Source organism: Schistocerca gregaria, chromosome 8, assembly GCF_023897955.1.
Source record: "Schistocerca gregaria isolate iqSchGreg1 chromosome 8, iqSchGreg1.2, whole genome shotgun sequence".
In the NCBI taxonomy this organism is placed as follows: Eukaryota; Metazoa; Arthropoda; class Insecta; order Orthoptera; family Acrididae; genus Schistocerca; species Schistocerca gregaria.
In genome coordinates this window covers 326,231,979-326,245,981 of record NC_064927.1, presented here as the reverse complement: position 1 = coordinate 326,245,981, position 14,003 = coordinate 326,231,979, and the positions used below count along the sequence as shown (strand labels likewise).

Sequence of the window (14,003 nt, the reverse complement as noted above, 5' to 3'; positions counted from 1 at the left end):
GGGAGGCAGGCGTTTCAGAAGTGACAAAGAGGTGAAAACCGCCGTGCACGATTGGTTGCTCAAATGCAAGAAGAATTCTTTCATCGCGATGTCTATACAATTCCAAAGCGGTGGAACACGTGCATGCAACGTAAGGGAGACTATGTCGAAAATGACACGTGAGTTTTCTGTTCATGGTTAAAAAAAAATTTGTTCTAGGACTTCCCAGATTTTTATTTCAATCACACTCGTATATCACTGACGCGTTTCTCATGGTACATCACATATTCCCCATATATCATGTTCGTATTATCTGACGTCGCTACGAGGTAAGTATCCTGTGATTTGTTAGCTGACCTGCGACATGAATATTTTAATAATTCACAGAATACGTTACTTTTATGTAGGTAGCCTCCTATTGTCAGTATTTTATTCATATTGATAACGGTCTTGCGTTGACACACAACAAATAAATGTTTCAAGTGTGAGACTAAAATTTTAAAGTTAATTGTCACCGTCGATCAGTCTGACAGAAAAGAAAAATGAGAAGTTTCCATAATTTATCTCCATCGACGAATTACGTTTGTTTCTTATTATATAACTCAGATGGGACCACTTGCTAAAGGACCTAAATAAGTCATCCACAAAATGCTGCAGTGTGTCTTCATAATTCAGAACTTACTTCCGCCACTGCAATTTGTAAGATTTTGCAATGACATAGATGTACTTATATATAAATGACAGCCTCGCCGTCAGAGTGACAGAAGAGAGTGAGTAAACCACAGAGGCGGTGGGTCGACTTTCTTCAGCTCTGTATCTCACCATGGTTAGCTGACAAGGACAGCTGTCGTCAGAGTGGAGTATTCAAACAGAAAGTACAGTAATCACCAAACTATCTTAGGTACTCGCTGTTATATTGCTCTGATAAAAGATACAAAGATCGCTAAAATGAACGATAATTTGTCGTGGACCGCCAGTGGCAAATCTGTTTTAAAGCTCAATATCCGCCACCTGTGGGTGTTGGGAATTTGGGAACTGGGTGAAACCAGCCTGTTCACACTACAGTCTATCATCGCGTTCGGTATGGGCGCTTTCATCATCGTAGATCGTGCTGTCGCTGTTTACTTCATCTGGGGGAACTTTGAGTTAACCACGCTTGTTCTGCTCATCACTTTCACCGGTGGCAGTGGCGTCCTGAAAATGGCCGTCTTCGTCTACAACAGACGGCAGTACCACACCCTGGCTAACCAGCTAGACGAGCTGTTGTCCCTCCAACGTGGGTCCTGCTCAGAGGACCCTGACTTGGCAGCCATTTTAGTGTCGTCCCGCCGGAAAGCTGCGCGCCTCACGAAGGGGCTGCTACTGCTCATGCTGTCGCAGACTCTCTTGTGGATCTCGGTGCCGCTCGTAGCCTACCCAGAGGAGAGCCGTCTGCCCTTTGTTCAGCACCAGTGGGACAACAACAACCACTTTTATGGGATCTCCTATATCGTGCAATGCCTGTCGGCTGTCTGGGTGAGTCAGATAAGCTTGGGTGTGGACTGCCTGTTCGCAGCCGTCATGATTCTTGTGGCTGCCCAGCTGGAAATCCTCGTAAACCGTCTCTTGAACGTCAGAAACGAAGTGGACTTAATGGACAAGGAGACAGCCGTTTTTGAGAAGAAGGAACTTGATAGCAAATCTGATCAAAACATGTACGACGATTTGCGCCTTTGTATTAAAACACATCAAAATATCCTCAGGTAAGTAACACGGCACGATATCTGATTACAAACACATGTTAACAATTGTTTTTCGCTTACGAAATAAGCTGAAATTTTTCTTTAACTATTACATTGCTTATTAAACGTTTCAACAAATAGTTTGTCAACATTGAACATGATGTTGGGGCTACGTCACTAGTGTTGTCATTTTTGCACATTGATACCAAAGTATTCTATCTCTGTCGTTCCTTAATTAATTCTGTGCTATTATTAATATCGTTACTATTACTGGCTTCTTTGAGAAGTCGTCGGTCTGTGTAACTAAGTGAACAGCTATTTGATTTCGTGCTATACAGATTCAGAAGCTGTATAGACGGACCACATCTCAAAGAACATCGTAACAATAAAACTCATTTACTTTGTACTGTGCTCGAAAAACAAAACCGAAATTGCTTAGTGACGAATAGTAGTTCAACTAAAGTTGAAAAAGCTCAAATATAAATACTGTCCAAAAACAATGTTTATCGCATTCCGAAGGCTTTAATGTTGGTAGATATTGTTGCATAACCAAATTTTACTAACTTATAGATATGATGTACACTAGCAACATGCAGATAAGCTGTAAACCATTTAAATTTATTCGTCAGGAAATGTCCGATACCTGCATTCTGCCTATACAGCCTCACTGTAATCGAGATGTTATAAAACTGTCTCTGGCGCTCAGTAAAGTTACTGACTGAAAACATTGAAGTTTTCTCTACGCCAGTAAGATACCTGACCAAGTGAATCAGAAGGCCTCTCACTCTCATTATTGCTGAAATCATATTACACGCACTTTAACATCTGTAACTGTCGGAATTATAAGAAATTATTCTACAGATTATTCGTGGCCAGTTCATTTTAAACGCTTTTAACTACCCAGTCCCAGAAGTTGCAGTTTGGTATAGGACATTGTAGCTTTACCTTTACATTCTATGTACATTTATCGTATACAAACACATGTACAAAGTAGCTTGTATATTAATAGATAACCAAAAACAAACGAACAATTTTTAGAGTTTTACAGTTTCATGCGTACATTATTGGACTCCTCTGTGTGATTTGATTTAAGCATTAGTGATTTGCTGCATTCTTCTCGTGTACCACTGAATACGTGTGACCGGATTACACGTCTATCGAAGCGGTAATAAATTATACATACAGATAATCAGTGTATCCCATAGTGAAAATTGTGTCAAAATCCCTACAACAGCTCTCAAGATTAGTCTCCACATATAGACACAAAAACACGACAGGGGACTTTATAATATGCACCAGAGCTTCCCACCTGTTCTTACACGTAGAACTACTCTGCCTGAAGAAATATAATCGTACATCCTTTCATAGGTTTCCCATTCACTCGAAATCTATCATTAGAGCGGTGCATATGGAGTACACGAAATGATTACATTTACGGATCAATAGCACAAGCGGTTCTGAGTTATCAAGTACTGACCCATGTTGGAACACCCATATTAGCACGTATACGAAGATGGTATCTGTTCTTTCGGACATGTACGAAAGAAGAGATACCATCTTCATGTATTAAGGCTAACCGGCCATTGATATATTTTTCTGTACGGATGCACAGGTATTGCCCGAACTCTTAGGGACTCGGTAAGATGGGCAGGGGCAGTACGAATGTAGTGTGTGGTCATTAAGCTGGGAATGTGGGTCTCACGGGGAGCGTGCAAAGGATAAGTCCCTGCAGTCGCACTACCCTCCGTACCATCGGTGGCTCAGATGGATAGACCGTCTGCTGTGTAAGCAGGAGATCCCTGGTTTGAGTCCCAGTGGGGGCACACAGTTTCCACTGTCCCCGTTGATGTATATCAACGCCTGTCGAAGGCGTAGGGTCTTAATTTAATTACCATTTCATATTAGTACGTGGTGCTATCTGTAGGATCTGACTTTGATATCCAGTCGATCGTACAGACGTTCATGCCTGCTCGAGGTGTTCAAGTAGTTCTCTAAGAGATGATACTTCCTGGCACATTAAAACTGTATGCCGGACCGAAACTCGAATTAGGGACCTTTGCCTTTCGAGGGCAAGTTCTCTACCATCTGAGCTATCCAAGCATGACTCACGCCCCGTCCTCACAGCTTTACTTCTGCGAGTACCTCGTCTGTTACCTTCCAAACTGTACAGAAGCTCTCCTGCGAACCCTTGCAGAACTAGCACTCCTGTAAGAAAGGATACTGCGGAGACATCGCTTAGCCACAGCTTTGAGCATGTTTTCCAGAATGAGGTTTTCACTCTGCAGCTGAGTGTGCGCTGATATGGCACTTCCTGGCAGAGTTGTGCTTGGGTAGCTCAGATGGTAGAGCACTTTACCGCGGAAGGCAAAGGTTCCGAGTTCGAGTCTCGGTCCCGCACACAGTTTTACTCTGCCAGGAAGTTTCATATCAGCACACTCTCCGCTGCAGAGTGAAAACCTCATTCTGGCTCTCTAAGGGTAGTTGGTTGTCGAGTTATATGAGTAACTCCTCGTCCAATCATATCCGACACGTTCTCGATTAGAGACAAACCCGGAGATCATGTTGGCCAGGGAAGCTGTTGCAAGTCTTGCAGGACACGTTGCGTTTCATAGGCGACGTGTGAGCGAGCATTATCTTGTTGCAACCACATGTCACCTTCCTGTTGTATAAATGGCAGAAGAAAAGGTTCAGTAAAATTCTGCACGTACCGAGTGTTGGTTAGCGTCCCCTACAGAAACAACAAAAGTGAACGAGGAGTTGTGGCTTATCGCAGCCCAGGCCGTAACGCACGGGGGTGGGGACATTGTACCTTGGACGAATGCACTCTACGAACCAGCGGTCACGTGATCTACGTCTTATGCGCAAACGACCATCCCTTGCGTACAGGTAGAGTCGGCTTTCATCGCTGAAGACCACAGCGCACCATTCCAAGTAACCCTTTGACGGCGCCAGTCAAGCCGTGCATGTCGGTGCTGTGGCGTGAGTGGAGGAGGGGCTAGAGGGGTGGGTGCCCGTAGTCCCGCTGCTAATAAGCGGTTCACAACCGGTTCACACATCTGAGCGCACAAGCCCTCTTATCAATGCTGTGGTAACGGTACGACCTGGCAATGATGGCCTTACTGTACGACGACCCTCGCGGGCGTCTGTGGTGGGTGGGCGTCCAGAGCCTTTTCTACGGACGTGAGAAAGTTCACCTGATCTCTGATACCAGCATCGTTGTGCACCTCACGCAGCACTTCCAACTCCAGTGGCAGTTTTCCGAATGAACCGTCTGGCAAGTCGGAAGGTCAGGCTGCACAGTTTGACCACTTACAAATTTTCTCAGTTGGCTGTAGGAAGCACGAGTGCGTCTCTGTGGCATGGCTCCGTGCTTGCTTCACGCGTTTACACCAAATTAATCTTTCTGTCAGTGAGCATTCCCTATTAAACGGTAGAAACAGATGGCGCTCTGATAGCTATGCCACAACACTATCTCTTGGCGGGCGACGTTGAAATCATTATCACTACGTCCACTATATCCCAGGCATATGCGGTCATCGGATTAAAATCGACGTCGTCTATGCAGGAAGACTAATTTCTTTCGGGAGTGTATTTGTCTGGCGTAGAGGCAGCTTTGTTTAAGGGGCTCTACGTAGAATTATGAATAGCTATCAGTGAGCTAATTGAGATATCTGAATATCATCGCTTTCATATAACTTAAACGATTTTAGCAGCATAGACCTCTTGCCTGGTGGCTGATGCGCCGAAATGTGTGAGAACTCTGCCGGAGAGCAAACCACTAAGGGTGTGACGCCTTCATCAAAGGCACCGAGGTCGATCATTTGTCGACAAGGAAGACTGTGCCCTTCCATCGGATGAATCAAAATCTGCACAGTAGTATCTGACAGAAGCCTTCATATGCAGACAGAAAAACGTACTCAGAGACTGTTATTCACTATATCTCAGTAAATATGCATCAAATATACGGTCGCAGGTGCGAATCTTGCCTCGTGCATGGATGTGTGTGATGTCCTTAGGTTAGTTAGGCTTAACTAGTTCTAAGTTCTAGGGGACTAATTACCTCAGAGGTTGAGTCCCATACTGCTCAGAGCCATTTGAACCAACACCAACCTCCCTCGTTAATCAATGTATCTGTGCGTGAATCCGTATCAAAATCCCTACTAGTTCCTGCAATTAGCCTGTAAGTATAGGTAGAAAATGGCTGCGTGGAACTTAGATTTATAACGCATATAGAAGGAGGAGTTTCGTATAAATACTTTCACGTGGCTTCTCGTCCTGTCGTGAGTGTCCTGATTCGACGTCACATCGACGTATTGCGTTTTGCTAGCCAGTTATCAAACAGACAAAATGGAATCCAAAATACGTTTTGTTTGTGGTGAATCTCTATATTATTGAGAGGTGATTGCACCTAAGATTTGTCTCGTGATGTCTCCTTTATGAAGCAAGCGCTTTACCATAGCCCACTTCGTTTTCTTTTCTTTTCTTGTGGGAGGCGAGGGTGTGGAACTTCCTTCTTCCCCTTCAGCCACGCCTTGCGCTCTCCAAATTCGCCTTCTATTGCGTCTTCATCAACTATCATGAACTGAAAATAACTTCTTTGGGATTGCTTCACCATAATATGTTTTATTCGCCTTGAATTTGGAGTATTTTCTATCGTACATCTTGTAATCCTCACAGTAGGAAATTAAAGAATACAAGCAAATGTCATCCTCTTGATTTAAGAAAATTGTGGGAAAGAATCATGCACTATAAAACGAATAGGATTGCTTTTATTTCTTGTGTCGTCTAGTTTTCTTTTTTAAATAATACTAAACTCTGTTAGTTTCATTCGCTGTGATTAACTTATCCATGTTATTCTGAACATTATTTTAATCCAAATCAATGAGAAAAAGTAACTGACATGTAACCAAAAAGGCACACTGTTCCATAACGCAACACAATGGTGATTCTACCTCACGTGTTGTGTATTTCAAAAAATTATATGTGTCTCCTCACATTTTTTCGTCTCGGATAATTTGTGACACTGCGTGGTAAGATGTACCAAAAAACCTTCCTTACATTTGGCATCTCCTGTCAGAATCCAATGAATGGAATGTAGCTTATACCAACTGTTGACATTCCTTTTCGTTTCCGGGTTTTCAGCTTCATCTGTGTATAAAAAGTCTGCTGGTGTGACACTGGTGCTACCTTAAAGATGCTATCTAACTTCTGCGTAATAGTTTGCCATATGTCCTACACTTTACCACAAATTAATGTGTGTTCCTCAGTATCTATTCAAACAGAGGAAGCATACAGAGAGGCCCCTGTTAGGTGGATGGAGTGAAATTTGGAGTTGGTAGCTGTTTTTCTGTTGACAGCCTTGTACCAAGACGCTTTCACATGCGAAGGTAAGTTCCAGTACAATTTTTTTTTTTTTTACAAATATTCTTCCTGTCGTAGTGAGGGTATTTCTGCTCTGTCACATTTCTGTTCTAATACTCTCTTAATTTCTACCTTTAACTTTTGCCATACTTTTAGCAGTGACCGTCATTTGGATAGAACTAAATTCTATTAAAAATTACTTGAAATGATAAAAACGGTTTGGAATGTGCTGCACATGTAAGGGCGTATTCACATTTACAGGAGTGATCTCATTCAGTAAATGGGGAGCTAAACTATTGGGCTTGAATGTGTTACGCAAGTATACAATTGCGAATTAATCTGACGTCAGTGAGGTATAGCCCTCCGTTTTCTACCGAAAGAGGTAAGCTGCCGAATTTTACTCTGAAATTATTGCCGCAGCTCATGTAGCGACCCAATGCTGACATTATTCTCGTATGTATGTCCTTTGGTATTGGCAACAACTGGGCCCCATAGTTCACTTATGATATTAAGTGTGTATTTGCAAGTCCTGCTCTTTGAACATCCTGAAGGTTTCTGAAGCTGTGTGCCTGGACTGCAACATGCACCCAGATGTTTTTGTAGCTGGCCAAGATGGTGTGTGTAATGTTACACCTATACTCGATTACTAATGTATGCTTGTGGGGGACCACTTTTATTTCCTCAGTGTTTTGCCAGAAAAGTTATCGCCCTATATTCATTATCCTTTATTTTGCCTACTTCAGTTTTGCACCTGACCCTATTTCGTATGTGCGTATAATGTGTATTTGCGACCTGTATGTCGTTTACGTTTGTTATTACAAACTTACATCGTCCGCGTATCCCTTGCAGCCTAGCCCGTGTAATCCTCGAAGCTATTGCTGCAGAGTTACGAGCAGAGGTTTAATAGCGATGGAAGGAACACAAGGCCATCGATTTTGATTAGAACAACCCCGTCACTGAACTGTTCACAGTAACACACCTTCTGCCCTACCTTCCTATTCATAAGGAATCCTATACCTGCTGTACCATTTTCTGCTGCTGTTGATATTACCCGATACTCATCTGACCAGAAATCCTTGTCTTCCTTCCACGTCACTTCACTGACCCCTACTATATCTAGATTGAGCCTTTGCATTTCCCTTTTCAGATTTTCTAGTTTCCCTATCACGTTCAAGCTTCTGACATTCCACGCTCCGACTCGTAGAACGTTATCCTTTCGTTGATTATTCAATCTTTTTCTCATGGTAACCTCCCCCTTGGCAGTCCCCTCCCGGAGATCCGAATGGGGGCTATTCCGGAATCTTTTGCCAATGGAGATATCATCATGACAATTCTTGAACTACAGTCCACATGTCCTGTGGATACACGTTATGTGTCTTTAATGCAGTGGTTTCCATTGCCTTCTGCATCCTCATGCCGTTGATCATTGCTGATTCTTCCGCCTTTAGGGGCAATTTCCCACCCCTAGGACAAGAGAGTGCCCTGAACCTATATCCGCTCCTCCGCCCTCTTTGACAAGGCCGTAGGCAGAATGAGGCTGACTTCTTATGCCGGAAGTCTTCGGCCGCCAATGCTGATTATTTATCAAAATTTAGGCAGTGGCGGGGATCGAACCCGGGACCGAAGACGTTTCGATTATGAATCAAAGACGCTACCCCTTTTTTTTCCTTTTTCTCGCTCCATTTTGTTCGTTGTTGATCCTTGTGTTTGTTCGTTGCGGACGTGACATGACATCCGGTTACGTTCGTTTGTTGACCGTTTCACTCAGTTTTTTTTTATTACAGCCCTAGACCACGGGTCTTGTGTATAATCCAGTAAATGTGGGTACAGCTTTTTCTCTCTTCCAAGGGGTACCTCTACTAATCACACATCTTTTAATGTCCAAATTACTCTGATTATTTTTACTTTGTATAACGATATCTAGCTTGCAATAGAAAGCGCCCGATATATATAGATCATACAAGAATGTACTACATATTTAATGTTTGGGAGCATTACAGGATATCACATTCCCCTACCAAATTTGATATGAAGAATCATGATTTGGAGGTATATGTCATAAAGCCAACAAATACGTAAAGCGTAAGTAGCCTAGCACTATGCGATAGCAAGCCAAAAGTAGTTGAAGAGCACACTGTGCAAAATAAGAAAGATCATCAGATTAAAGTAGATGGACTGCTCTACTTTTCAAAAGTATCTGGTTAGTTCTCCAACCCCCAGAATTTTCTTCTGATTCACTGAGGCTGAGATGCAACACTACTTCTGGATTAAAATTATGTCTCGCCCATTTTTATTCCAGTTGTTAAAATATAGCATTGCAACGCATTTTTGTCAGAAGCCTAAACCGATTCTGTATGAACAAGAAGTTAGAAAAGCATCTAACTCACTGCTCCAGTCAGGAACAGGTACTTGTGGAAAGTGCCTTCTGAGACAAAAAATTTCTTTAAATTTGAGAATGCACACCAGCAGTGTCCCTTTGTTGTATATGTGGGTTTCCAATGCTTCCTAGTCCTTGTATAATCCTGTGAAGATGACCCATTGCCTCCCACATAACCTTCACAGAACTGCATGTGCCATATGTGGCAGCATAAAAAAACTGTATGCTCATATGATACCACTGTGGAATACTTCGTTTCATCTATTGAACACAACCCAGTTGGATGGTTGCTCACTAACCTTGAAGATCTTGAATGACATGTTGATCCACTTTATCACAACATTTCCATAATTAATTTGCTGGAGAATGGCTTATTACGAGGAGGTAGTTGACTGTCATCTGTATTGGCTGCTATTGCGTAGAAAAATTGGAAACTCTGTGAAGAGGCCACTGTCATACAGCGGGATGTTCTCTGATTCAGCAGAAAATGAGTGCGACTTGAAATACCAACTACCATAAAACTTACGTGTTCTCTCATGTCCTTGTTCAGAACTAGGGGCAATTTATGGCTGAAAATGAAAAAAATCAGGGTCGCATGTGACACTTTCAAAGCATATATTTCCCTTTTCAAGCGTACCGCCCTAAGAATAATGCTCTGTTTCCTGGATACGCTACGTTTTATGCACGTGTTTCTTCAAAACTTGCTGAAACAATTGTCAGGAGAACGTGGATGTCATAGCAGATACATATTCATATGATGCAAAGTTCAGCTTGTGAAAAGTACCTGGATTCGAAGATGAGACTCGGTGGAAAGCTATTGCCAGGCATAGACACGTTCTCCAGTAAACTTACAGCACAGACGCAAGATGGTGGATACAGGCATTCAGTGAATGTTTGGCAGGATTTCAACATTCCTTATTTATGGGAGTATGCTAGAATATTCATGGACCCAGACTTACACCAGCTTGCAGATAATTTTGAGAAATTCCAGGGTGAGCGCATATATACACAGTGGACACAGCCTTCTATTACATCAGGACTTTCGTGGGCCACAGTGGATAAAAGAACAAGTGTCAGCATCTAACTGTCGACTGATGTTGACATGCTACTCTTTTTCGAATACAGAGTTCTCAGTGGGGATTGCTATTGTATGTAGAGGTACACAAAGGCAAGTTCGTGGGGCTTACATAGAAAGTGTGTACATACCATAAAGAAACAAAATTTCAACCAAAGGTGGGATAAAGCTGTGTATGGTGTGATCTCACTGACTCTCACAGTCAGTGATTAGAAGGAGTGTCTGCTCGGTGGTGTTAGTACTTCTCCGTCTCGACCTCAGCATATGGGCCGCTAGGAGGTGTTTCGACTGAGAGACAAGGGGGTACGCAGTGTATCACAGCTGAAAGTGGGTCTATCATGTCATGTTGACAGGCAGTTCATCTGTGACGATATGATCCGAACCCTCCCGGTAGCACGCTATTCACTTGAGTTATTGAGAGTGGATGAGACTTTATTTGTAAATAGTGTGTGTGCATTATGTGGCGCAATAGTAGTATGGACTATTAGATATCGCTGTGCCTGACTAACACGGGGTGTTCCAGAAATGTTGTGACGAGCTTCGAATATCTTTAGAGAGTGTGTTGAGAAACAAATCTAGGAGAGCAACCTGTGTCCGTAAAAGTCCTCCAACGATGCTACAGAGAGCTGAAGCTACAGGCTCTGGCGCCTGCCATTAGACCACCCCTTCGGCAACGGACGTGCCTTTCTACGCTAATGGGTCATAGGAGGAACGTCTCGCAATGTTGCTTTTTATGCAGTCACCACGACTGACTGCCGTGACTGCTAGTGGAGAAGATGAACTTCGCTGCTACGTGGACAAGCCGTTACTCCTATGAGGAGGTGGAGGAGGAGGAGGTTAGTGTTTTACATCCCGTCGACATCGAGGTCATTAGAGACGGAGCTCAAGCTCGGAGTAGGGAAGGATGGGGAAGGAAATCGACCGTGCCCCTTTAAAGGAACCATACCGGCATTTGCCTGAAGCGATTTAGAGAAATGACAGAAGACCTGAATCTGGATGAGCGGACGTGGGTTAGAACCATCGTCCTCCCGAATGGGAGTCCAGTGTGCTAACCACTGCGCCACTTCGCTCGGTTTTCTTCTATGAATAAGATAGACTGTTGCCTTGGTGGATGAGGGTAATGGATACAGGTTTCCATTGTCAGTTCATCGTTCTCCTGTATACCGAAAAACGATAGAGCCTTTACACAGTTCCAGGGAAAAAATTAAGTGCAGTGTCCAAGACCACCATCTACTGAGGCAACAGAGCGTCTCATTCATGGGAAACAAGGCCTTTCTAAGCGGTAGCTACCTCCATCTTCTCCATATGAACGAAATACCGACACCTACGGCCGAAGCAAAGATTGACTCTACTAAGGATCTGTAGGACAGTGAATGATTGACGCTAAAGAAAGACACAATGGGAAGTCATTATATGTCAGATACATACAAAAACTAGCAAAGAATAGCTGGCATCAACAATGCACAAAAAATTATGAGCCTCTTCTTCAAGCCTACTGAACTGCGAATTTGAATATAAATGGTATTTTTTGTTCACGTAAGTTAAATAGCCTGAACGATTTTTTATATGCAGTCGATATCAACTATGCTTGGTTCAAGAGTAAATAGGTATAATGCTATTTTTAACTCTGGGACTTGAAGTGAACTAGGGCCAGCGATACTAACGAAAGAAGGAATTGTCGTTAATGACGTTGACGCACTTCCTACTACTAGAGGAACTGCTTGCACATTCCGTAACACGAGTATTATCAATATCTACGCACCGCAAGGAAGCAGTACCCGACGCGACAGAGCAGTTTCTCAAACAGGAAATTACCCATCTGTTTGGTGTGCGCCATGACAGCATCATAATTGTGGGAGACTTTAACCGTGTTTTAAATCAGAAAGGTCAAGACCCCAGTTTTAGCACGTCCATTCAGATAGCATACATAGTCCAAAGTTTAGACCATATGATATGTGGGTGTTTAAAACGTCAACGTGCCTGACTTTATTTTCATTACGAACACTTCAGTGAGCCACTTAGAGAAGAACTACGTGTCTAGCAACTTGAAAAGTTGAGTGATTCCAACCGAGGTGTGGCCCGTAAGCTTTTCCAACCATGCTAGTTACATATCCACATTAGATATGTAACGCCAGAAAGCCATCGGCTGCGGGGACACTGGACATTAAATGTCGCCTATCTGCAGGATGCCGCAGGTCGCGAACTTTCTGTCAAGGAGGAAATATGAGAGGAAGTTTACTTCTTGTAACTTTGCTTTGACATGGTGGATTCAATAAGCTTAACCAAAACTACGAAAAACGATAATTGATTATTCGCGCGAAAAACTTTCTGGTATAAGAAAACGGTTGAATTCTTTTACCAGTGTCCGCGAGATCGCTACAGACTAGATGCAACGGCCGCTGGAATCTATATCCAGATCAAGAACATAAAATCAAAAATTTTAGGTCTGATGCGCAAACAATTACAAGGACACAAAGTTTAGTAGGGCGCGCACTATCTCTGACACAGAGAGTCTACCGCAGGAATTGGAACATCTGAGAACTGTGTTTCGAAAGAATGGGTACTCAGAGTGGCAGATCCAACGTGCTCTCCGCCCAACCACTGCAGCACAACCTGTTGAGATGGATGAAGTCACGAGGGAGGAGGTAGGCACTGCATTTATTCCATACACTGGCGCACTCTCGGGGAAAATCGGCCGCATTCTGAAGAAACACCGGGTTGGAACTGTGTTTTGTCCTACGAATAAAACTCGTGCACTGGTGGAGAGCGCCAAAGATGACCTCGGTTTGAGGAAGGCCGGCGTGTACCAGATTCCGTGTCAATGTGGCAAGTCGTATATTGGTCAGACGATGCGTACCGTCGAGGATCGATGCCGTGAACACCAGAGGCACATTCGACTGATGTATCCGAGCAAGTCGGCGGTCGCTGAACATTGTTTGTCGGAAAATCACGCTATGGAGTATGACCGCACGAGGATTCTGGTACAGACGTCGAGATACTGGGACAGCGTTGTTAGAGAGGCTATCGAAATTCGCACCAATGACGACCTCATAAACCGTGACTGTGGCTATAATCTTAGCAAGGCTTCGGAATCAGCGATTGGGTTAGTCAAGAGTAAATCGAGCAAACGCATAGTTGTGACGACAACGGCGGACAGAGCCATGACACCGACGTCATCTCAGACGCCGTCGCAATCTGTTCCACCGCGCTACCGTGGCGCGGGGCGCGGACGGCGGAGGGAGCGCGCCGCCGGCGGAGGGTATTTAAAACAGCCGCCGCCGCGACCGAACCCAGTTCCCCCTGAGCAACCATAGCGTACGGATCTCCGTGCCGGCACGTTCACAGGAGCTCAGTCCGTCAGTTCACCTGATGATGGCGACATGTTTGATCGCCGAAATATTGTGCCCATTGGACACTATAGACCGGCAGTACACCCGTGGATATTTTGATTATCAAATACGCCGGGAGAAACTCAAGAATCACAACCCTT

At 43.7% G+C, this 14,003-nt stretch overlaps 1 protein-coding gene across 1 annotated transcript in view; it reads left to right on the top strand.

The window, feature by feature from the left end:
* The first annotated feature begins 927 nt into the window (after positions 1 to 927).
* The window catches only part of LOC126284660 (odorant receptor Or2-like), a 49,056-nt gene continuing 35,980 nt past the window's right edge, over positions 928 to 14,003 (top strand). Inside the window, exon 1 of the mRNA XM_049983764.1 lies at positions 928 to 1,721. Coding sequence (XP_049839721.1) covers positions 928 to 1,721 — 794 coding nt within the window. The remainder of the gene's footprint in view (positions 1,722 to 14,003) is intronic.